Source organism: Drosophila santomea, chromosome 3L, assembly GCF_016746245.2.
Source record: "Drosophila santomea strain STO CAGO 1482 chromosome 3L, Prin_Dsan_1.1, whole genome shotgun sequence".
NCBI classification, from domain to species: domain Eukaryota; kingdom Metazoa; phylum Arthropoda; class Insecta; order Diptera; family Drosophilidae; genus Drosophila; species Drosophila santomea.
This window is the reverse complement of record NC_053018.2, coordinates 5,440,832-5,467,011: the sequence shown is the minus strand read 5'-3', so window position 1 is coordinate 5,467,011 and position 26,180 is coordinate 5,440,832. Positions and strand designations below refer to the sequence as shown.

Below are 26,180 nucleotides of genomic sequence, written 5' to 3'. Positions count from 1 at the left end.
GTTTGTGTAATTAAACAAATAATAAAGCCGAGAGCCCTTGCCACTAAAGTGCTTTTTATTGTTGGCCAAATATGAGTTCATGGGATTTAAAATGGTTTAATCAACTCGACCGCACACTCTTTACGGTTGCTCCTGCAATACCAAAAATATGTACAATGCCTTATGGTTTGAGGGCCAAGCACTTTTCGGCAGTGATTCTGATTGTTTTGGACTTAGTCTGGGCCACGTGCGTGCCTCGATGCCAGTGCCCCATAAATCTTGGGGCTAAATTTAAAAATAATTCAACTCTGGGAGATTTATCGAGGTGCCTCGCCTCCACTTGCCTCGTTTCGCCAGGTGGATTCAATAGACATGCCGCAAGCAGGATTTATGACGCAGGTCCAGAAACAAATAGCCTCTCAATTATTACGCAATTTGAAGTGTTTAATTAGTGTATGGTATTTTATTGCATTGTGTTCAGGGTATTCGTGTGTACGTATGGTTATGCATAGTGTAGTATAGGTAGTGGTATTGGTATTGGTATTGGTATATGTAGGTAATAGATATAGGTATACGTATTATGTAAACACTAACTAGCGTTATGCGTGCTCGATTCAATTGTATATCACTTAAATTATAATTACGAACAAAATTGCTCGTTGGTTAATAGCGCATAAATACACATTAAATGCATAACCAATTGTTGAGTTCTATGTCCTTTGCCATCTAGCTGGCCATCTAGATGGCTTCAAACTGGAAGAAGTTTGGCCAAGGGCTAGCTGCGAGCCAGCATTCCGTTGATCATGATGTTGGCCAGTGCGTTGCGCCTCTTGCGCCACGCCCCCATGCCCTGGGCGTGGTACTGCAGCTGTGTGTACCACTGTTTCGTCCTTACGCCGTCCTCCGCCTGCGAATAAATAAAGCGTAGTGTAAATCCGTTAGACGTATGCATTTGATTGACTGAGCCGCGACCTACGACCCTGCGCACCAAGCCCACTTCCCCGGCAAGGATGTCGTTTTGACAGGACCCGTGGAGTGCGTCTACGCACGTGTTTGTATGGTTGTGCGAGTGTATGAGTGTGCGGGTGTATGGGTGTGTGGGTGAGTGGGTGTGTGGTTGTATGGGTGGCCGCTTGTCAGCCGCTCAGTTGGCCGGAACTAAACGTTTCAATTTATGCGCCGCTGGCCGCCAACATGTAGGTCTATGCCTGCCTTAGTGTAGGTAGGTCCTACTCACTGCAAATATTACTACCAAAATTACAAACTCTAAATTAAACAAAATAAAATTTAGAGAAATATTTCATGTTTATAAACCTACTTCCATTATTTAACATTTATAGTATGTATCCTGTTTGTTTGGGCGTATAAAAATCAAATTCATATGTCTACCAAAGAATTTGAATGTTGTTTTAATGGCAAACCAAGTGGTACATTATTTTGTTGAGTGTATGCGGTACCAAATCTGTCTGTCTGGCACTGTCCCAAAGTCTGCCCGTCTCCATCTCGCCCCTTTTCCCGTCGCGGCATTCACGCAGCCATTTTGTTGCGCTCCCGTGCGTTTTGCTTCATTCTTTATATAACGTATTTCAATAAATGTCATTCATTTTGGCAGCCGCTCTACGTGCGCTGCCTGAGCGCTTCTGAAAGGATCTCCGCCTGCGGGCCAGGATCCCAGCCCCAGCCCCCTTACCCCTAACCAGCGAAGGCTTAGCCAGGGCAAAAAAAAAAAAAAAGGAGGAAAAAAAATGGAAATTTGCATGACTAAAATCTGGATGGCTGGTCGGATGATGCTACAAGCATTAGACGGGCAAAGATTTGGCATGGATTTTTGCATACGCTTTTTGCGCTCTGTCTGTTATTAAAATTGCTTTACTTTCCCCAGCAAAAGGTAAACTCTTCATTGTACTGGAGCCTTCCTGCTCCTCAAGGAATTCGGTTTGCCCCCCCCATAGAAAAGGTTATGAGCATGTGAGTGTGAATGGAGAAGCTATCCGGGGGTGACTTTTATTACATTCCAAGATGATGGTGCAGAAGGCACTTTAAGCTGAATGATTCCCCATTGCTTTGCATTTCTCGAAATTTGATTTCGAACCTATAAACCCAATGAAGCTTGGTTTAGAAAATGTGTAAACATATGAAGCTCTTTGTCAAATAAGCTTAGTACATCCTTAACATTCGAAATCATCTATAACTATGTCTAAAAGTGCGTGGTGAAAAATGTGTCGTCCTGCGGAAAGATTGTGTTACTTAACCAAGTTATTAAATTCTGAGATACCCTTAAATGTGCGTTAGTGTTGTATCTAGCAAACATGCAACATACGTTGTGGACATACACCATTTCGAGGTTGGTTAACTCCACTGTTGCGCTGCTCTATTAACCACACTGTTCGGTTGGCATAAAAAACGCAAACTATCATTCCCACACACTAAGCTGGCAACTAACGAAGCTCAAACACAGGGCGTTGTGCAGTCAAAAGCCAGTTGCTCACTAATTCAAAAGCCAACTCAACGGGAACAGAACTACGGACTACGGACTATTGGATGGCGGACCATGGGCCATGGACTGAATTGGCCTGGCCAGTTGGAGTGGAAAACAAAGGGCCTCTGACTGGCAGCGATAGCGATACTTTGGCTCGTACTCACTTTGAATATGAATGTGTCCTTCGATGAAATTTCCTGCACTTCGAAATAATCATCCCAATCCGCTTCGCTGCACACGACACATCTGTCCAGATAGAGAGGCTCCCGGATCAGCGTGTACCGTCCGCACTTTTCCTTCACCAGCAGCAAGGAGGCCTCGCGGATGCCCGTGTGCTTCGGGAAATTCAGTTTTTCCGACATGGCCTTCTCTGCCCTGTAATTGGCACTTGGCTGTTGTTGTTGTTGTAGTTGTATGGTTGTCGTTGTTTCAGGTTTAGTTGTCGTCAATGGCGGTGGTGTTGGTTGTGGCGCCACAAAAAAAGGGACCAAAGGCAGCGACAATAGAAAAGACAGAAGAATAAAACAAAAATTGTAAATTGTGTAAAACGAAACCTAACAAAATTACAACTAAAAGTGGGTGAGCAAGTAACAATCTTCATTCTCGAAATTTTAGGGGAAACCTTAATAAACAATGTCAGTTTTGCCTAATTAATTTCATTATTATTATCGCAGACAAATGAGAAATAAATAAGCGAACTTTATGACACAAACTTGGATGCTTTAAATGATAGCCTTAGTTGGTTACATACATATATGTACGTCTTGTGCATATTGTTTGGAGATGTATTATAGTACTGTAAACTAAATAAATGTGATTTTTTCCAGTGCACTTTAGAATATCCTAGATAAAGACTCTGGCAAACGCACAAAGCGTGTCAGCCCGAGAAACTGCCACAGGAAGCGGCACCAAGGAGCCACTGGAGCCACAGGACTAGAGCTCGGAAAAACGTAAAGGGAACGAACTAGTTGGTGTCCGGTCCTGAATTGAGCAATTGTCGGCGGTCGAGGACGGGCCAGAAATTCAGAGCAGGGCGCTTGGAGGACATAAAAAAGCCCGATCGGAGCAGAAAAACCAAACAAAACTTGTGACATACGCACTGCGTCCGTATGCCATACGATTACGCCTCCGATCTAAAAACCCCTCGCAGGATGCCACTTTCCCTCGTATTTTTTTTTCCTTTTTTGCTAGCTAAAATCGTTTTGTTTTTTGGACCCGAGATAGTTGCTGGGATAAGCAATTTTCATTTGGAGAAAAAGCCAGAATGTGAATGGGGATGTGGATGTGGATGTGGATGTGGATGCGGTGCCGGTTCAATGGGCCCGGCTCTGATTTGTTGAAATCTCTTATCGCACGGAAAAGTGTTGCCATGGCAGCCGGAAAAGCCCGGAAAAGCCGAGACAGCTCCGGACAGCTCCCGCCGCATGGAGGCAACTGGATGGCGTTTCTCGCTAATTGCCTTGCCATCGCCATCGCAATAGCAATCGGCTTTTGACATCTTGGCCCGTGTCAAACAGGCCAACGTTCTTGATGCCTGTCAAATGTGGCCTCCTCCACTCTGGAGAAGAAAAGGAGCGGAAAACATGGAAAGGGAAAGATGCTGAAGGAGTCGCTTCAAGAGCTGCCCAAGCGAGCAAAAGAAAAGGAGTAAGGTAGGTAAAAATCAGGCCAAGTTGGCTAAGGTGGGAAAAAAACGTGTAAGGGCACTTATAACGAATATCCAACTTAATATAAACTCCTCCACCTTACCTTGCCATTGGTAACCAAAAGTGCATTGACCGGGGTCAGCTTGATGGTGCGCGCCTTCTTCCAGTTGCTGTCCGTGGGCTGAGTGTACAGGAGTCTTCCTTCCATGGCGAAGCGCACCTCGTCGTGGTTCCACTCCAAGACATCGATGGCCATTTTGCGCAGCTTGATGTTGATCATGTCGATCTCGCAGGAGGCGCGTCTGTTCGGACTGGAGGAACTGATGCGGCGCCACAGCTTGGTGGGCACATCTTTGGCCTCCTGGTTGATGTGGTTCAGATGCAGCTCGATCTTCTCCTGGGCTTGCTTCAGCAGCTCGCGACCTTCGAGGTGGGAGGGTGTGACCTTGTAGAGACGGGCCAGCAAAAGCGGATACTTCGTAACGCGCTGCACGGGAACCTAGTATAAAATATGGGTTAGCATTGAGAAAGGACTCCCGGGAATTGCTAATGTACTTACCATCAAAAAGGAGTTGAGATTCATGCGCCGCAGCACGGCGTTCTCCATCTGCGAGACCTTGAGGAAGATGCGCAGCAGCTCCTTCTCCTTCTCGAGATTGGCCAGCAGTAGGCTGGCGCCCGCCTGGCGGACGCAGTAGCTCTCGAAGGCGTGCAGCATCTGGGTGAAGTCGAGGAAGATGCGCCCGATGTTCACCGTCAGCAGGTCGTCGTCGCCCTGCTCCAGGGACATGTCCAGGGCGTCGCGCATGCGCTCGGCCAGCGTCTGGTTGTTCTCGAGCAGATCTTCCGTGTTCAGGAAGATCGCGGAGAGCTGCTCCTGGGTGAGCAGGCCGGCCACCAGCATGGGGTGGCAGAACTCCTCCAGTATGATCTGCAGATCCCTGCCGTACTTCTCCTCCGTCTCCACGATCTCCGTGATGATCTCCTTGCGCTCCACGCGCTTCTTGCCACACTTCCTGCACACCAGTGGAGCATAGAGGACACCATTGTCGCCCACCTGCATTTCCACGGCTCCATCGCAATCCTCGCACAAGTGCAGCACCGTGGGAGTGGCCTGGTACTTGCTGCGCGATGTCTTACTCGTTTCCGAGCCCACTCCCGAGTCCTGCCGTTCTACATCGCTGCCAGATGACTTACCACCTCCTCCGCAGATAAAATTGTGGGGTGGTGGCGATAAGGAACTCATGCTGCTCTGTCCACTGTCTCTTTCCCGTTCCCGCTCCTCCGCCTGGCGCTTATCCAGGTCACTTAGGGTATCGGCTGCTTCCTCCTCTATGATCTTCGGATTGTTGCCATAATCAAAGCTTTCTTCCCGGGCCAAACCCCGTTCCTTGGCATCAACCAAATAGGAGAGGATATCGTACTTGGAGGCGCCCTCGAAGATGGATCGGGCCGCCTTCTTGTCCAGCTCTGTGTCATTCAGAGGCGGAGCTGAGAGTGGCAGGGGCGGTGGAACCTCATGGATTTCCTCGTAAATGGGATCGCCACTGTGACGAATCGACTCGTAGTGGTGCTCACTGTCCGTTCCCAAGTTCTGATCCATGTGCGTGGAGTGCTCGATCTCCGCCAGAGTGGCATCCACCAGGAGCTGATAGAACTTGGCGCGCGTGGCTGGGTCCAGTTCCGTTTCGGGATCCTTGATGGGACTCACCGAATCCTCCTCCAAGATGCCAGAGGCAGTCAATTCGCTGGAGCAGCTCTGATAGCAATCAGACTCATTGCCACCAGCTCCGCCATCGAAGTCGAAGAGCTCGTAGTTGTGGGCAGAGGCGAAGCTGTTGGCGGAACTGATGCTGCCCCGATTGGACAGGCGGTCCTCCTCTTTGGTTGCACTAATTCCAGGTGTCGCCGGCTGCCTCTCCAGGCGGATGCGCTGCAGCGAGGCGCTGATCAGGCGATTCATGTCGTCGTGGTCTTTGGTGCCGCTCATGTCGATTCCCCTGCGAGTTTGCTGCAGTCTCTGCAGCGAGTTCTCAATGAGTTCCGCCACAGTCTCGGTCTCCAGTCCCTCCGCCACCTGACCCAACATGGGATCCTGCAGCAGCTTGGCTATGAAACCGGCTTCCTTGGCAGGTGTACCACACACCTCCGCCTCCTGGATTTTCTTGGATTTTCCACTTTCACGCGAAGGAGCTCGCAAGCCACACACATGTGGCACCAGGTTAAGTTTCACTGCCTCCACGGGATTGCGCAGAATCTTCAGGAGCTCCGTTTCGTGGGGAACCAAGGGATTGGCGCTTCCAATCGGCGAGTCCGTGGGCGGTGGTGTTGCTGGCGTGGAACTGATAACAGGGGGAGTGTTGATGGGAGTACTGCTGGTAGCAGAACCCTTCCTCTCCCTGTCGTAATCCAAGCGAATGAGGGTCCTTCCCCGGCCACTGGAGCTGCTGCTGCTGGAAGTGGAGCTACTCGATGTGGAGGAGATGCAGGACACCGATCGCTGAAGGTTCACCTCGCTGGCGCCACGTATTGGTATAATGGCTATGCCCATGCCCATCTGCTGGCTGCGCAGCGTGTTCAATTGATTTAGCTCCTGCTCCTGCTCTTCGGCACTGCTCACGCTGATGCAAACACTGGTGGCCGAGTGGCTATTGACCACCACGGAGGATTGGTACAGCGGCTGTGCGGCATCTGCACTCAGGTTCATCGTGGAGTAGCAATCATCGCCGCTAATCAGGATGGAGGTCTTCTTGGGAGCCGCATCCTCTTCACCGGGCGAGGAGAGGAATAGATTGGGCCTTCGGCGAAGTTCGACACCAAAATCCGTATCCTCCTCGCTGTGGGAGATCTTGAGGCGATGCACCTCGTGGGTGAAGCCATCACCACTGCCACCAACCTGCTGCTGATGCTGCTGCTGCGGCTTGAACGGTGCCACCCGCACCACCGTCCTTTGGGGCGATAGAGGCGACTTATTGATTTCATGCGGCAGCGGCTCTAATCCTTTGCCTGCTCCCTTGGGAGGCGGAGGTGGCGGTGGCTCCGTGGGCCGCCTTTGAAATAAATCTCTCGAGTCGCTGCGGTTGCTTTTTATGCGCAGCGCCATTGTGTCCTTAAAATTTAAAATGACATTCTGTGGCCCACTGGCTGCCGGAGTCATTCGTATGGAGTGGCAGTTTCTACCAGCGACGCAGGCAGCGGAGGCGGTGGAGGCGTGGCCGTGGGCGTGGGCGGCTAGGGGCGCGGTCGACAAATGCCGTTCACTGTGCGCCCGTCTGATGGGATTTCGCGATTGTGTCGTTTGTGCTGCACGCTTTTGACTTGCCGCAGGCCTTCCACCAGCATCCTTCTTCTCCTGCCCCAAAATCCCCAGCTCACCAGACCGACCCTGCTCCTTATCCCCGTCGTTGTTTTGGTCCCTTCCAGCCAAGTCGTTGGGTTTGTTGTCGTGACTCTCATCCTTGTCGTTGTGCTCGTCATCGTCGTCATAATCGCGATTTGCTGCTGTCGTCTTTTGGGTTGCCGTTGCTGTTGCTGGTGCTTCTCCTCCAGATACACCAGATACTCCTGCTACTGCTCCTCCCACTCCATTTGATGTGCCTGCAAAAGAGTAGATGGCAAGCCGGTTAGATGGTGACACTGGTGAGTGGCGTGTCGCAACTGGCAAAATGTTGCTTTTGTAAAGTAAACCTAAGACTGGCAAGCCCTGGCCAAGATGCGGAAGAGCCTCCCACTCCCAACTGGTGCCTGATCATGAGAGTAGTAGCCAAGAGCCAAAGGGGATTTGGCTTGGATCAAATGCGGTAGACAACGAGTGCCGCAGAGGTGGCATCAGTATGAGCTTATAGCCAGATTTGGATGTTTTCTTGGGCAAGTTCTTGAAACCAGAATGGTTTCGGTAATTAATTAAATTATTGTGTATTACTTGAACATATACTTTTAGCTGTTATTTGATTGTCTCTGTTTAATCTCAATGTTTTAATGGCTAAAATATTAACTCCTTTGATAGTTAATCCTTCTAACTTAACATAACTAAGCTTTTAAAGCTTCAACGGAAGCAAAGCGCTAATAATCTTTTGTTTTCTTATTACAATTTCACCGAAAGGAGTTTAGTAAAGGTTTGATTACTGTCGATTTCAGATTTTTGATTTCCTGAGAACTTTAGCTTATTGTTATTTGCGTTTATTTATTCAGCACTTAAGCAATTATGGCGCGTAAATCGGGGAATCCTTCGCCATTCACTGAATGGCTATTTATGTATTTATCTCCACGGCAGCACCTTCACTTCTTCACTCGCCTCAGTTCATGCAGATTTATGTTCGGCCAAATGGTGTAGTTGCCCTGCTCCTTGTCGCACTATCATGGCACCACCCATCCAATCCAATCCTTGTGCCACCACCACCACCACCACCACCACCCACACCCACCACTTCCGTTGACAGCCACTTAAAGATGTGCCTGGCCGCGATAAGGTGTTTTGTTTCGGCTCTTTCGGTTTTTGGTTTCTGGTGGTGGCCACGCTTGTGGTTGCAGGCCACATTGCCACCCAAAAAAGCCACCCAAAACCACCGAAAAGCCAACCAGCCTGTCCCTCTCCAAAACGGCTGACAATATGTACGTATCTTTATTTATGGTAAATTGGGTGATTTACGTTGCGGCCGATAAGCTTTGCTTTTCAGCGCTTGCCATGTCCTTGTGTCCTGGCATTTGAATTGCCAGCCGGCTCAGGCTCAAGCTCAAGTCCTTGACTGTGGCAGTGGGCTTGTAAATGGGCTTTTATTTTCGTTAGCCGGGTTAAGAGCCGGCACAAGGACGAATGCCACCGCGGCCAAGACGCGGACGTGGCTGGATGCAAACAATTTGTGTTGGAATTAAGATAATAGATTACATTTAAAGCGAAAAGGGTTTACTTGTGTCGCCCCAAAATTTGAGTGCCGCTGCTGACGTCAGCATTAAAATGGGTTGATAACCCAACCGAAAACCGCATCCCCCTTCTACCCCTTAAAAAAAAAAAAGTAAAACGAAGATAAGACATCCGGACAGTGACCTCCCCTTCCAGGGCACACAAAAAGCCAACGTCGTTTTAATGAGTGCGAAAAGTGATCTGGCTTTATGGGTTGCGGCCACCTTTTGCGTTTTATGTTAATGAGTGTCATCGGCTTGGGGATTTCAGATTCGAGGTGCTCAGTCGGTGCACTCTGAACCCAAATGGGGATCGAATGGAGCACCTGCCAGCTCATCGCCGGGAGCAGGAAACTCGCTCCTGCGAACAATGAAATTAATTAATTGCGACAGCCACTTGAATTTCAATCGACAACCCATCGATTTGCTAATCGCATTAGCCCCTTCATTCGAAATAGTTTGCCATGCAAAACAGCAACTATGGCAAGTGGATTGGGATTGCGATTGGCATCGGGATCGGGTGGATATAGAGAATCGAGTGGTTCTATGTGGAAAAGGTAACTCGTTTGGCATTCAAGACTTGTCAGTGAACTCCCCTCAATCCCCTCAAGAACTTCTGCACTGGCATTCATTATTTATAAGAAACTAATACATATTATTGTAATTTTAAGCATTTTACTAAAGATTTTAAGAAATACAAAGCAATAGTTTTAGTTTTATAATCTCTGTGATTATGACAAATCTCCTATTGATTACTTTTCTAATTTTTAATTTTTTCTATCTGTATCCCCCTAGTTGCTCTTTTTCGACTGCCACTTAACGAGGTTTTTGTTGAGAATCACACTACCATTGTCATTGCGAAGTCGCGCAGTTGTCGACCATTGTAATTGGTTGCCGCCTTGTCTTTGAGCAAAAATATTTAATTAACGCCTTTTGTAGTTGAATGCGATGCTCGGCTGCTTGTAATACACTCCGCTACAAAGGGCCGCTAAAGGAGGAACAAATAAAGCCCAAATTTGACAAACCAAGCGCATGCAAAAGCCTTCATTTATTTAATTGCCTTTCGTCTAGGTATATCTTAGGAAAATGCCAAAATAAAATAAAATAAACAAAAATAGCTTAGACAAAGCAAATACGCCAGCATACTGGTCAGCTCTCCAACGTAATTTCGTTACAAGTTTCAATAAGCCAGGCCAAGTGAGTAAAAATATTGTTACATTCAAAATCCACTCCTAAATTGGATCAATTTTTGCACAGAATAGATGGCTGGCTTTCTCGGTTAGTTTGCAAATTAAATAAAAATCGAACCTGGCAAAATGTAAACAAAGTGAAACTGGGAGATTACAAATACGACTCCAAGTCGTTGGGAATGCCGAGTCCCATGCGACTTTGTTCATTTGAGAAGAGAAAGTAATTAAAAGAGTAACTTGTCGGGATTAGTAAAAACATTTTAATTTAGTTGCCATGCATAACAAAGAGTGCCGAAGCGGAGGGGTTAAGGGAAATGGCAGCAAGTCAAACTGAAATGGGTCAATAAATCCGAGCTTAATTTTATTGCTTTGCACGCTTTCCCCACCGCCCCCCTCTGCCCCCTGCCCCATTCCATCAAGCCATTCTGCTGAGCGAGACGAAGAAATATAAATCGCAATGGTAAACAAATCAAAATAAATGAGTAACAAAAGCAAGCCATGGCCGGTGCCGGGGCTATGTGAGCTTTCCCATTTTCCCAGGCACTCCTCCGATGTGCTGACAAGCTGACAAACTGACTCGAGACTCGGGACTCGAGACTCGAGACTCCAAGGGAGTCTGGCAATCTGCCGAGGAAACTCGGACTCGAAGTCGGAGGGTCCGGAAAAGCGGAAAAGCGGGTGAAGCTGCAAGAAAGAAATTATAGTGGCTGAGCAGGGATTGAGATACGTAAACGTACACGGATTTCGATTGCAATTGCGATTCCGATCCCAAGCTGCACATTGAGCAAAAAAATGTCACTAATTTTGTATTTAAAAATTCAAAATCAATTGCATCTGAGTATGAACGCCATTTTATATTTATGGTATTTTACACAGCTATAAAATATTGAGTATGTATAGAGCAATTATTCTTAGTAATAAGGATACATTTGGCACATTCTACTACTTCAGTGTTATGGTATGCTTCCAATGAAACACTAGTAATTTCTGCCAGTGCATCTTTCGCCCGTTTACAACTGCAGCATTATTGGGTCCACAGCAAACATTGTGTACATTTTGGCTCATTTCAATAAGGGCACAAATTTTACTAGCCGGACATGTCAGAAAGCAGTTGCTATTTTGATGGCAGCGCCGGGTGGAAACATATAAATTCGCATTAGAAATGCACGAGTTGATTTGACTTTCATTTTGGCTGTGAAACGAGCAAACAATGCCCATTGAGCAGCAGCAGCAGCAGCAGCAGAAGCAACAGCAACAAATGCAGTTGCAACAAAAAAGAGGGCAAAAAAAGTGAAGCAATAGGTAGTGGCAGCAACAACGTTTAATGCAGCTGCTGCTTTCTGTTGTTGCAGTTGTTGCAGTTGCACGTTTCGCCGGCCTGCGAAACATTCATTTCCTTGTCCTGGCATCGAGTCCTTCCACCCAATTCCCTGGCTCCTTTGTCTTGGCAGGTTTTTTCCAGGACTCCTGCTTCTGTTGTCCCAACTACTTCGTTCTTTTAAATGCGCGTAAACTACTTACAGGCGCATCCGGAGACTTCTTTTCAGGCGCATACAATGTGAATCAGCAGAATAGCAGTATATATATTTATTCTAAGCTTGCTTAATTAAGAAAATTATTTTAAATTTAACAATTAAGTTGAATATTTCCTATTTTAATACAAAAACTTGCTTTATACAAGAGTGTTAGTTCCAGAATGTTTATATTTCATAAGCAGCTGCCAATAAAGCATTCCAGAGCTATTCATTCAAATGCCACTGTTTAAGGCTGTTAATATTATATATTTCTTGGCCAGCGAGCAACAACAAACTGCCGGCAAACATATTGCGAAAGTGCAAACAGCGAGCATAAGATGCGTTGAAAAATCCTTTATCAGTGAAATTATTTGCCCAAGGACAAAAGCAACGGCAGCGAGGGCAGAATGGAAACGAAAATGAAAACGACTCTGGCGAAAGGGGCAACATCCGAGTTGTATATATATATATATGTATATATTTATACTGCTCAAACCCCATTCGGCTGCCAAATGTGTTGGAAAATTTCTTGCTGCTCGCGAGATGTTCGAGGCAAAAATCTCCGTGGCCATTTTTGCGCCAAGAAGCGTGCTACACTTTTCTTTAATGGCAGTCTCGGCGCTTTTATGTCATAAAAATTGAGCAAGGCGAGTGAATATATACCATATATCTGTGCAGGGGGACGTTTTTATGGCCGGCGTTTTAGAGGCGCGGCGCATCCACCTGCAGTTCACACAACGCGTTGCATTATTTAAAGGAACCCAACCAGGAATGCAATGCAACTTGGATGGCAAGGAGAGCTCGGTGCCTCGGATAGCCGGGTCAACAAGACGCCGGCAACGAAGGCAACGCGGCAAAATGCAATTAAAGCGCCGCTCCGCATCCAGAAACCTTTCAAAAATCTACTTGCGAAGTTTTCACATGCATTGGCAGACAACAAAAACAGCAGCGAACTGCAAAAGCTGAGAAGAAATCGAGTGCTAGATACGGAGAAAAAACAGTCTGTGATTCAGTTAATAATTATGACAGCTGTATACCAATCTACTAGTTATAATAATATTATTATTATATATAAAGAGAGATCGAATCTACAGTCTAAAGAGTACAGCTTTATTCAAAATATTTCAAAGCATTTCATTTCAGGATGTTTTTTTCATCAAATTTGCACGTAATTTTGTTTACCTGTATATAATAATGTATTCTAAAAGTCTCATTAAAAGAACTTGAAGGCAAGAAATTGTTTTCAGTGTAGATTCGCAAAACAGTGCAGAACACAACTGGCAGACAAGTTCTAAAAATACTAAAAATACTTAATTTAGCTGAAAATGTCGCTGGCTTTTGTTTTGCCATAGAGCGCACAGCAAGTTTACAGTTCCTTCCTGCAGATCGTATCTGGAGTCCTGGGGATCCGCACCACTCCCACCCCAATCCCCTGCACATTTCCCCCTCCCCTCGTCAGCGATTCCGGCGGCAGGCTGTTGTACGTGCCCCGTCAACAGAGTACAGGTGTGTGTGTGTGTGTGTGTGTGCGAGCTAAGTGCAAGGATGTACCTATACATGTACGGTCACGGCCATATAGGTGTGTGCCACTCGGCGAGCATTAGAAGCGCTTATGACAAACGGATATTAAGTTCAGCAGTCACGTAGCTCAGGTAAAATTCTTTTACGATAATTTTTTGTTAAAAAAGCTAAGGCAAAACAAAAGGAAACTGCAAAACAAAAGCAGCAGAGTCCTGCTGCAGGATGCCCAAAATTGGCGAGTGTGCAAAATGCAGGTTAAATTTCGTGGAATTGAAAGGAGAATAAAACATTTTGGCAACCAGGAAACTCGAATTACTCCAGCGCAGGGCTTCATTACGCACTTTAAGGTGGTAAGTTTTAACGTCGTTCGCTGGGGGAAATTCAAGTCGGAAATTTACACTTGAACGAAAGAAATGGGGGCAGGGAGTCCAAACAACATGTAGATTAGTAAATGCTGCAAGCCAGCAAACCAGCGCCCAAAACCGCAGGGGAGATGGAAAATGTGTTCGGACGTTTCAAATTTTGAATCTTTAAGTTAACCGCAGTTCTGTTCAGCATTTACTCAAGCTTTAATTATTCGGCTATTTCTTAAATTGAAGAAGAGCTTTGGTTTTATTTAAAGTAATTTACAAAATTGAAACTTTTAAGATTAAAACTGCATTTCGGCTATAAAAACAATGCAACTACCGATATAGAATGCACTTAATGGTAAATCAGATCAATTAAAAAGCTAAGTTTAGTTCAATTTGGCCGATTAAATTCTGAGCACTATTTATTGGGGCAAGAGTTAAATGTTACGTATACGCCGCGTTGGAATGGGCAACTTTTCCACTCATTTGCAATTTGTGTTGCAGCAACAACAATTAAAGGAGTTCCTCCTAAGCATACAATATTCTCTAGTTTTCGACTGCAAAAAAACCCCTGCAATTCCCCTCTAGATTCCTCCTTCTCCAACAGTTAACAATTAAGTTAACAGTTCTCTGAGTGTGTGTCGGATTGTTTGGAGTGTTGGATTTTGTCTGCGCCACCGAAAGGCGAAGTTTCACACCTTGTTGGGCACGAAACTATGTGCACACACATGCTCGTATGTATGTAGCCATCCTTTGGCTTAATAAATTCTTACAACGTATAAATATTATTTAATTAATTTCACAGCTTTAGCCAAAATACAGCAGACAAGTTTCGCAACTGCGATGGCAATTTGAGAGTTTTGCAGTTGTGCTACTGCATTTTGTTGTTCGGTTTTTGCACTGTTTTGCGGTTGGAATTTCCCCCGTTTTTGGTTCCTATGCAGAAGCTTAACCCATTGGGGTTTGGTTTTTGGTTTTTGGTCAGGCTTTACGGCCATGGGATTGCCACTAGGGTGGCGTCCCAGTCCCCAGTGCCATCCACTTTCAAGTCCGAATCCCTGTCAGTTGGCTCATCTATATGGGGGCCACGTGTGCGGTTTGTCCGTTGGCCCTGCTAACTTTATTACGATTATGTCGGTGTTTGTACGGGCCTTGTTAATACGCTTATTGCAGCTTTTTTCCCCTCTCGGCCACTCTCTCGGCTTGTGTGTGTGTGTTTATTAAACGAGAGTTGATGTTGCTTTTTAAAGTTTTGCAACCACTTTGACCATCTCAGCCCCGCAAATTGCCTGCAATTAGATGCCTTTAATAAAAAGAAACCAGAGCAAAGCTAAGCACAAAAATGTTGTTGCCTCCTCTGTTCTCTGTTCTCTGTTCTGTGTTCTGTGTTCTGTGTTCTGTGTTCTGTGTTGTTCTGGAATTGCCAGCAATTATTTAATGGTCCTCTAATAGCCAACATCCGAACGGGGCCATAATAGCGGCCAACAACGAGCGGCCGACGTTAGCTTAATATTACGGCCAAAGTGGGTGGGCAATCCAAAAAAAAAAAAAAAATTTTCGGACGAATGGATGATGCCCTATTAGAGGTGTAGGATTATGGCTGGAATTCTTGGCAAAGTCTGATTATCCAAAAATAATCAGCAACTATACAAGCGTACGTACATGTTGTGGAGCTCAGCTCTCAATTTTCCTCAGATGGTTAAATTATTCACATTAAAAAATAAACTTCGTATTTATGCCAGCGAAACATACTTCATAGTTTTATTTAACTTGGCTTGGTTTTGCTATATAAAAATAGCAATTTAAATATGGCATTATTTTTAATCCTGTTACAACGACGATTGAAATATATTTCGAATTCATACGATTATTAGTTTCCGCCTCACGATTTCCGTTCTCTTAAGAGTATTAGGGCTCGTTGATGCTTGGTTGGATATCAAAGTTCAAATAAAAAGCACACAAATTATTACAGAATGCCCCTGGGTGGCAGGGACATGCCCACTTCCTGTTGCCTCCTCTAATTGCCGAGTGCCATAAAAATGCGTTTGTTGTTTGTCTCCGCCTCATCTTGCCATTGGATCCTCACCCCACTCCCATTTCCACTCCCATTTCCATTCCCACTCCTCAAACGATACGCTTTGTGTGCTTTATGGGTGGATGGTGGTGCTGCTTTCCGCAGGACTTCCCTTCCAAAAACCGAAACGCGTTTGTTTATATTTTTTAATTTGTTGTGGGGCGCAGCAATAACGCGTGGCAAATACATAAATTCGCGTCAATTAATAAGGAATTGTGGAGCATGGCAAAATGCGAAACAAAATGGCAAAAGCTCACGGCACAGATTATTACACGTGTGTGAGCAAGAGGCGTGGCTGGGAAATCGGTCTGCGTACTTCTACTTAATTGCACACTAAAGAGGTTTCGGGCCGCGGAGTTGGGGACGGGGAAAGCCCGGGCCGGGCTAAATTACGATGCATTTAATTGCTCGGATTTGGTGCACAGATTTATGTCCGCGCCACTAAGTGGCCTGCTTAAGGCTTAAATGGCCCGGCGACGTGAACGCGCCAAGGACGCCACACCACCAGAATACCGGAATGCCAGGACCCGCCAGGACGCAAGGACGAGGAACGCACACGGAGTGAAAGTGAAATCGTTGCCAGGATATGAGCCATGTGCCCCACCATACCAAGCACCTGTCTACGTGCTCCGGTCGCCACTTGGCCAGCAAAAATGGCCAGCAGTCCACTTAACCCATTGTGGCTGAACGGAAAAAATCACAGAATAAGGCGTGGCAAAGAAATCTTTGTTCACGTAAAACCAACCCACTAAAATCACAAAATTGGCTCAAAGAATTTCAAATTTTCAAAGCATATATCCTTTATAAATCTTTAGTTGCACATATGATAACTAAACCCAGTTAAATTTATTGATCTTCAATACAAGAATTAAACTTAACTAAGTAAAAGTTGCCTTGCATAGGTGATAACTTTATTATAGTCAAATGAATACATTAATCAACAACTTTCGGGTCATATGAGCACAAGACCCAACCCCTTTCGGAATTTAACTATCTCCAAGTCATCAAACATTTATAGATACTTCCACTGTGTGCGGCTCTAAGCAGGTTGTAAAAACTCTGCAAACAATAATAATATGAGGGACATGTATTTACCGAAGAATAATCAAAACATTTTGAGCCGAACTTTACGCAAAGTTTTTATTTAATTTCTACAAATCACCAAGCGCAAGAGCGAATCGCAAATGGAATTCCTGAAGTGCGAATTCATCAAGTGCAACCGCTTTGAATCCATAAAACTTTAAAACTTTTTACTTAACGTAACTTTAGCAGAAGGCAGAACGGGTTAATTGGCAGAGCAGAAAGCAATTCCCATATGAGATCTGGGTGCTTCTAGTTGGTTTCGCAGTCGAAGGGAATGTGGAAATGTGGGAAGTGTCGCGTTGCCATTCTAATTGGAGGTCGGCGAGCCAGCAGCATAATTTTAATTTAATCTTTTTCCTACCGCACACAGGGTCGTGTCGCGTGGGAGAGCTCAGAAAATCAGTTTAGGAATGTAAATTGATTTTGCGGTAATATGCAATTTAGTGCCCAGACGACCGACGGACGACGGACAAGGGTTGCTTGTGCAGTGGCCAATGGTGCGTATACGCAATCTTGGGTCAGCACAAAGTTATGCGCGAGGGGTCAGCAATTTGAACAATTTAAGATATGGTGCACCATAAAAAAGCAAACTAGCGCAAGTATTCCTGGCCCGGCCGTATAAACTTGCCGAAAATAAACAGAAATTACCAGGGGACCATGCCGCAAGTAAATAAAAATGTTCAAGCAGAAAAGCTGCTCAAAAGAAACCGAAAGCGAGGAGGAAAACACAGGCAGTTCTCGTCGCATTACGCATGAGGAATTTTCGCTTTTTAAATTCTTCAAGTAATGCAAATTAAATTTAAATAGCAAATAGGCAAGAGGCAAACACACACAACGGCACAACAACGAAAGCAAAAAAAAAAGGAAAGAAACGAAAGCCAAGAAGCACAGGACTTAGCAGGACATTCTGGGGTCCACTTGCTGGCATGAAACAAATTTCAAAGACAAATAAGCGCCGAAAACAGCAGCAATTAATTTGCTCCCTCCGTGTGATGGTGTCCTGCAGGATAAAGGGACCTACGGCCAGACAATTGCCGTGGGAAACTTTCTTTCTTTCGGCCCCAGACTGAGACTCATACTCCAACTTTTCGGCGCAGTTTGCAAACCGCACGGCCAACTGTGAAGCGGAGCAAGAACCTACGAGCGACAGCCACAACAGCTACTAGCAACTTAGGGCCCAACAACTTCAAGTTGTTTCGTAAGCAAACAAACGCACCCGCACGGCAACAACAAGGACAAAGGACCAAAAACAGGAACTGCCAACTGGAATCGGAGTGGCGGTAAAAGTAGAACTTAACGGCTAGATAGCGGGGGATTTGGCCGAGAGGCGATGCGACGTTTCCCCGCTTGACTGCCGCTTACATTTCACACATCTCAGCTATTTGTGCACTGAGAGAACAGCTTGAAACGTTTTTAAGAAACCAGAAGCATTTTTTAAGAAACCAGAAGCATTTTTTAGTAAAATCAACGGAAAATTCGCTATAAAGGCGTGTTAAAATGTGCAAGAATATATTTTAATGTCCGAGTGATTTATGCGTTTACTTTATTTTTATAAATGTTTGATAATCTTGTAGTGTTAAATAATTTTACAATTTATTTAATTAAAATATTCGACTTCAAAGAAGATTAAGTTACAACAGATGTATGTATGTACATACCTACTTATTGAATACTTTCTGCTTCTGTAAAATTGAATTATTTCTGACTGTGCAGCTGCTCTCAGTGCTGCGGGAGGATCGCCCTGCATGCGGTTTAAATTCAAATTTGTTGGCAACAAACAGACAATTAATTTCGCATATACCATGGATGTGCTGAAGGCGCTTTTTGTTTTGTCCTGCCACCAGGCCTCCAGCTCCTCCAGCTCCTCCAGCTCCTTGGCTCCCTTGAATATTTCCCCCTGCTACTCCGGCTACTCCGGCCAAGTTGTCGTTGTCGCTGTCTATGGCCCGCAGGCGTAATGGGCATCTAAGTGCCGGCACAGGCAGACAGCGCGGTTACTGCTCCTCCGCAGGACTCGGTTTTAAGTCCTACCCCGCACATCCCTGAATCTTGGCAGTCCTGCTGCTCTGCATATGTGCGGAGTCTCAAGGCTTTCGCCTACGACCGCGCCCACTTTTATTAGCTCAATTTTTTGCCAGCGCCTCACGCTGTGTGTTTGCATTTGAATTTTAAATGTTATTACTTCTTTTAAATTGATCAGCATCAGCGCAAGGGGGAGGGGTCGCCAAGTCGTGCTAATTTATTCATGGCAAATAATTGTTTGTTAAAAGGGCGCAAAAATGTAGCCAAGTAAATGGATGCTAATCTGCATATGCTGCAAATTGAAATTTGGCGGGGGATAGAAAGGAAAACAGTTTTATTCAACAGCGGTTTTTACATTTTTTTTTTAGGGAGAATAAAATGGAAATACGCTTATAATAAACTTGGGCAAGGTCAAAGGCGACATCTTGATCATCGTGTCTTGGATGGATACATTAAGGGAAATATAATTAATTTCTTGAACTAGTCGGACTTGTTTGCATTAGCCTCAGTTCCCGAGAGACCCTCTGTTTGTCCAGGATAATGCCCGTGCAGGATAGTTGTTACCGAGTACATAACTTAAAGCCAAAAGCAGCTCCTACACTATTCTGCGTTAAATTCCAGGACAAACAGACCTAAGGACATGTCAAGCGCAGCGCACAAACAAACAGGAGGGGCAATCCAAACACCCACACATACATATGTACGCAGGGATATCCTGGAATCCTGGGTGGCGAGGTGTTGGAGTCATAGACAATGATTAAATGTTGCCCATCATTCATATGCAAGGCATGAGCGGGAATGGGATTTGGCGGATGGACTGCTGCTGCGGGTCCTGTAATGTAGTGCCATAATCCTTGGCGCAATTTTTGTGTGTACGGAGCAATATGTCGTAATATCCGGCGTTGCCTGTTTTTATTTGCCACGCACACATTCATTTGGCCTACGCAAGGACATATGAGCTAACTGACAGCCATTCTCCTCGCCGCTCCAAGTTTTTGTCCTCCATTCAGGTTTTTGGGGTGGCAGTTGAAAGTACTAAGCGTGGCTATGATTTAGCGCTTTATTATTTGTCGGCTCCTTTTGTCCGCATACCCATACACAGCCGAAAACCATTTCAACAACCTGGCCAACTTGCTTCGACGTGACCAAGTCTCACTGCTGCTGCTCTCAAAGCACCAAGCACCGCCGCTTTGTAGCCACTTCATCAATTATTCTTAAGCATAAAATATTTGTCACTTTTACTAAATTTATTGTGACAAGACTCGTGCACACCTATCACAGCCACACACACACACACACTCGCACACCAGCTGAGGCGAAAGCCAGCGAAAGGACACTTTATAAGAAGCTCTGCATATGAATCACGTGCGTAATGGCAGAAGGAAACCAGAGGGGAAAGGACTTCTTTGGCCTGCGATTGCGTTACCTGGCTCAAGTGGACAGCATTTTGTTTTGTTTACCCTACAGGAAAACAAGAAATGTTGACTTGGATTTGGTTTAGTTCCTTAGAAAACATACCTAGACTTCTAAAATTCGTAACTGCCTAAATGTAGTCTACAATTCCATTTCCTTTGGTGAATTTAATGCGAAAGTATACTACTACTTTTTAGTATACTAAACCATATTTTCCTAGCTCCTAACCCAAATACCAATACTTTCGCAGGGCATCTTGACTTCGTTCCGCCTGAACAGACTTCTTCAACTTATATTTTCATTTCCAGGTTTGTTTTGCTGGCACTTCCGCCACGTTTTGTACGCCATATATTTTAACGTCCTGCGTATTTGCCTTTATTTATGCCCTGGCCAAACCATTTCCACACTCACTTCCCGGCATCGTGGACTCCTGGACTCCTTGACTTCTGTACTCCCGGCCCACGTGGCGTATGTGCGATTTGAGTGCTGCCCCAACTCGAAGCGCATTGAATTGAAATTCGAGGAGGACGGAAGTCGGTGTCAAGTGTCGCGGAAGCTTTCTGGCACTTCATCAACTTTGAAGTAAACGTCCGCCCGCCAGGTGGAGCCACAAATCAGATAAGGGCGCACGCGATTAATATTTTTCGAGTCTCTTGGCTTTTCTTCACTTTGCCCTTTGGGGTCTTTGTGGCCGAATCAAAGTGACTTTTGCTTGAAGTCGCCGACGACGACACAACATTTTGTAATTTTCGTCATATTCAACGGGCGTGCTTGTTGGCGAAGGGGGCGTGGCCGGGGTCAAAGGTAGCAGCAGCAAAAAACCCATTTAATCCCCGCGTGCCCCAGAAATGGGCGCAAAGTAAACTGTTGACATTTCAGCCTCGGCTTCATGACACCCCAAAAGTGGGTGAAAAGGTGGGCACGTGTGTGTGTGTGTGTGTGTGAGTTGGTGCTGCTGCTGTTGCAGGACATGCACGTGCTGCAACAGAAGTGGATGTGCATCCAAAGGGAAGGGAGCAAGCGATCCCCCCCTCATATCATCACCGCCCCCCTGCCACGTGTTTACTAAGCACATACACAAAATGCTGCAGCAGGATGCGGCAAGCTCCTCGTTTCCCGCCCAAAACAACTTTACAAATATTTTTGAGGCCTGTGAAGCTCACGAGCAGCTAAATGAGAATTACAATTCCAAGTTGGGGGAAATAATTGGAAGGTACTGAAACAATTCAGCACGTCCAGAAATGTGATTCAAGAGGTTATATGTATTTAAAAGTACTTCAGCCTTTCAAACACAAAAACATACATAATTGCTGTAGGATAACAATTCTTAAACACATTTTGAAAACATTTGGCTGGTTGTCAATCATGATATTTATTTCTGTTTTTTCTCTTCTCCTCATGATATTTATTTCTGTATTTTTCTCCTCCTCATGCTATTTATTTCTGTATTTTTTCTCCTCCTCATGATATATATTATTGTATTTTTTCTCTGTGTAAGGGCTAAGTTACAACGTATGGAAATGGGCGAAGTGTGCGACTTCGATGGGTGGCTGGTGTTAGAGAATGTGTTTTGTGGGGTTGTTTCCAGCCCACCAGCAATCAGGTGCCAACATGCAGGTGAAATGCAAATAATTTTTGTTTTATCTGTAGCGCGGGTATTTTCTTTTTCCTGCTCACTTTGTTTGCCAAGCTTCCCTTTCCGTTGATTCTGATTTGGATTCGGATTTGGATTCAGTTCTGTTTTCGCTGCTGGCGGCTCCCCTGCTGTTTGTTGCTGATGTTAGGATGGCAAATACGAAGGCACACACCCCGCAGTTCCACAATTCATTGTAACTCAAAACCATCACAAAATAAGCGGCTAGTAACACGCTCCATGCACCACGAACTAGTATAGTACTATCATGTTTTATTAATTTTATTACATTTTTATTTCGTGATGTATTTGCCAAATATATAAAACCAACACACACATTTTCCTGGCAAAAGGTAGCAGATCAATTAACAAATTCTCCAAGTGAAAAAACGTATTTTTCATCATAACCCATTGGCATAGATTGTCATTCACTAGCCAATAGTTGACATTCAAATGCTCTGATTGCGGCACAATGCGACTGCCAAAGAAATTGATTTGATTCAAAGTGAAATGGAATGACGTTTACAATCCCCAGCCCTTTAACCAACTTTACTTTCCTGCAATCTGTATTGACTGAATGTGAAACTGTCGACGTTAAGTCGATCCTGGTAGCTGTTTCTACCTTGGCTTTCTATTTCCGATTTTCCTCTTGTTATCCTTTGTCGATTTGGGTTGAGGCTTCTGTTTCATATTTCTGCGTACAGCCAGGCAAATGAAAATTCATTTTCTTCGTTGTCTTTGGCCGTGCACTTCTTTATCCTTGTTTTCATAACTTTTGCGCTTGCTCGCACGCAAAACCAAAAAAAATGGGTAAACTGCGGAAAGCCCTCGAAGTGAGGCTTTTGTGGTTGTGTGTGGAAAATCCGCATCCGCTGCTGAATCCACATCCGCAGCTATGCGGCTCATGGGCTGTTATGGCAGAAACTAGTTGCATTACACACTTTTTTTTTTTTTGCTTTTTTGATTCACTGAACGGGACCTCAACCCCTGCCGTGCGTCACTGCCGCCGTAATATTTACTGATGCCACGCCCACTCCGGCCTATTCCGCCCTCCGGAGAGCGCTGTCAAGTGCACTTGTCGGCGTCATGGCTATTTGGGTTCACAAAATACAAAAAAAAAAAAAAAGTCGAGGGCTGAGGGAAAACCCGCTTCGGAAAATGGTGGATGTAAGCCCCACACTGTTGACTGAGCCGATTCACTAAATATTTACCTTGCAGCTGCGTCAGATTTACTTTTATTTGCCCGAACGCTTGTGGAATTTCAATATTAGTTGCGAAAAATATATAAAATGCAACAGCTTATAATACCACAAAAGGTGGGGAGACGATTTCGGAGGGGCTGGCGCTCCTCTCACGTAACATTTCAAAGTGTAGTTAATTGATTTTGCAGCACAATGCCAAGCGCAGAAATATGTGCCACCTCCACCCACACACACACACACACACACACACACACCTACACCCACACTAGCACCAATACCAATAGCAATTTTCGCAACGTGTTGACAGCCACCCATGAACGCCGTTTTGTATGCAACACAAAAATTGCTGCACTTGTTTGCTCGCTTTTTACATAAATGCCATAAATTGCGTGTTGTTGTCAGTTGATTTTTCGGCAAGAGGCAAGAGGCAAAAGGTTGCCGCACTGCAGTGTTCAGTGTGAAAAGTGTCGCAAAAGGAGTTGCCACGCCCCCATTCCCTCTCGCCCCCCTTTCCCAGGCGCGATAAATAAACAAAAATTGTGTTTGTTACCCATGAATATGAATAAATATTTGTCGCAGCTGCAGTTCGCAGCAACAGCATGTGCCGGCAAAAATGAAAGTGTCAACATTTAGGCCAGCTAACTGATTGCTTGAATGACTAACTGACTGACTGGCTGACTGACTGAATGACTGACGGTTGTCGTTGCCAACAGAAGTTGCCAAAAGCTGTAAATGGCACAAAACTTGTAGCCATCGACATTTTTTTTGGCAAATTGTTAAAGCGAAATGCGATTGAGTAGTTTGGAGCCTGATCGATTGATTGGCAGTTCCTTCGATTGAATGCAACGCTGAGTGACAGTTTCCTAATGCAATTTGCTTTTCCTGGTAATTATTCGACACCAAAGCAAGGAAGTCAACATTTTCAGGCGTGAAAAACATATATAAATTGTACGACAAATTATTGTTCGTCTTCCTCAATGACAGCTGGAAAGTTACACATTTATGGTTATCAATCGATTGACAGCCGTAATGCGCTAATTTCAACTTTTGATTGGCAAATTGAACTATAAAAAGTATTTGCACCTACAACTTTTGCCCTTCTCGGCAGAAAAGTTTGTCGTTGGCCGTTGCAAGTTGCAAGTTGCAAGTTGCCGCTGCTGTCTGCCGCCTGGTCAACAATTTTCTCACAATAGCATCTCGGGTCGCTTCCTGTGACCCCAACACGTAGATGGGTATACAGCCAATCAAAAGGAAAATCAACCGCAACCGGGGAGGGAAACGAAGGGTAGAGTTGGAGCAGAGCAGAAAAAAATACAAGTAATATGCAAGCATTTTATGCACTTCGACAACTGCCAGCCATGTATTTCAACATTTGCACAATGCGAGTTGGAGTGGCTGGCTAAAATACACAGCTAAAATCGATTAAATCGAATTAAAACATAACTTTAATCTTTTAAATTCAATTTATAATAATTTCAATTTCTTGCTAATTAACCTAGCTTGTATTGAGCAGATTTAATTTGATTTATATTTATATTTGATTACTTCGTCACTCCAATTAAATATTTTCCGTGTAGTAACATATTGGTCAGCAGAAGCTCTGCCATATCGAGATGAGCATGTTCAGCCACTCACGTGCTACATGCTTTGATTTCTTTCGTTACGTTTCATTACAACAATCTCGCTGTCTCTTTCACTTGGCCTAGCCCCCTCTCTTACGCTCTCCTTCAGTTCGAGTGGCATTTCGTGTTCGATATTGATGAAAACACACTCACACACACACACCGGAGCGTTGTGGTTTTGATTTGCAGTGGCCAAGATGATCAAGAGTGCTGCTAGAAAATTTCATTTTATTTAAAGCCCCAAAAACAAAAGGCAACTTTTTTTTTTGCATGCCAGCACACAACACACAACTCGTTGACCAAAAGCCACATCTTACGGCAAAATCAGCTCTCCATCCGAGGACGGACCATTGGTAATCGGAGAATTGCATCAGACCCTTGGCCGTAGACAGCATGCATCATGCACTCTTATTATTATGCCAAATATTTTTCTATACCCCCCAGTGATGGAGTTTGCCACCCTCACCTGCACTGAGCGAAATCGGCAGTGACACCCAATCCATTTCCAAGGCAGCCGGGCATTTGTTCATTTGTCATTTGCCTTTTTCCGTCTCGCTCCCAAAGTTTGTGGCTTTGCACTTTCGGTCCAAAAACACAACACACTTGCTGAAACCTAATTTATTTAGCAACTAAATCGATGGCAGACACAGCAACAGCATTAGCAGCAACAAAAGTAGAAATATATTCTGGAATAGAAACAGGATGAACTGCGGGCAACAATTGCTTTAAATGGCCAGATCTTGTACGAAAACAGGAAAACTTTCCCTTGGTTATGGCTTGGCTACTTTATTATTGAAGTTTTGCGAAATCTAAAACGGATTTCTGTGATAACTTTGAGCGAGTGCTAAGACAGCGGAAATATATTGTTCGTTGAAATTTATTGGTATTTGCGGAAATGCTACGCAGCCTAATGATTCATAAATAAATGTCGTAGAGATGACTAGAGATGTGAAATCAAGCTTAAATGGCATTGAATTTGGGGGAATATTTCAAGTTTTGTTTCGATTTTTGATATAGAAATTTATTTATTAAATACTAAGAACAATAAGCTATTAAATAATTGAAAAAACTTTTGTTTTGGACTGCCTTTTTTTTTTTTAACATGTTTTTGCTACTGCTCATTGGTTTCAGCCAGCACTTAAGGCAATTGAAGTCATCGGCTTAAAGCACTTAAAAACAGAATGATTTTTTCCTGAATTACTTTACACCTGTTCCACTTTTTCCCTTCCCAATTTCTAACCTCTCATATCTTTTGGCTTTTCAGAAGTGTCCGAGACTTTTCCTCATTGGTTTTTTTGGTCCAAATTCGATGAGATTTTTTCGAATGCTAACTTAAAAGTGAATGTCCCATGTCGCGCACACACATGAGCACATGAAAATTTACCATTCTGTTTGTTGTTAAGCTGTCTTTCTCCTTTTCTTACCCTTTCATTCACTTCACTGTGCTGTTCTTGTTGTAATGCAAAAAGCGCATCAGGCATTTGTATGCATTAGCTGGCAAAACGAACATTTTATGGCAGCTGAGAGGGGCAAAAGCTGGGGAAAATCGGGCA

General features: G+C 44.7%; 1 protein-coding gene across 1 annotated transcript in view; it reads right to left on the bottom strand.

Annotated features, from left to right (window-relative positions):
• Positions 1 to 420: 420 nt before the first annotated feature.
• LOC120448051 overlaps positions 421 to 26,180 on the bottom strand; it is a 105,672-nt gene continuing 79,912 nt past the window's right edge. Inside the window, exons 7-10 of the mRNA XM_039629800.2 lie at positions 4,664 to 7,701; positions 4,208 to 4,603; positions 2,623 to 2,850; positions 421 to 886 (exon numbers count right to left, since the gene is read on the bottom strand). Coding sequence (XP_039485734.1) covers positions 755 to 886; positions 2,623 to 2,850; positions 4,208 to 4,603; positions 4,664 to 7,701 — 3,794 coding nt within the window. The 3' untranslated portion in view covers positions 421 to 754. The remainder of the gene's footprint in view (positions 887 to 2,622; positions 2,851 to 4,207; positions 4,604 to 4,663; positions 7,702 to 26,180) is intronic.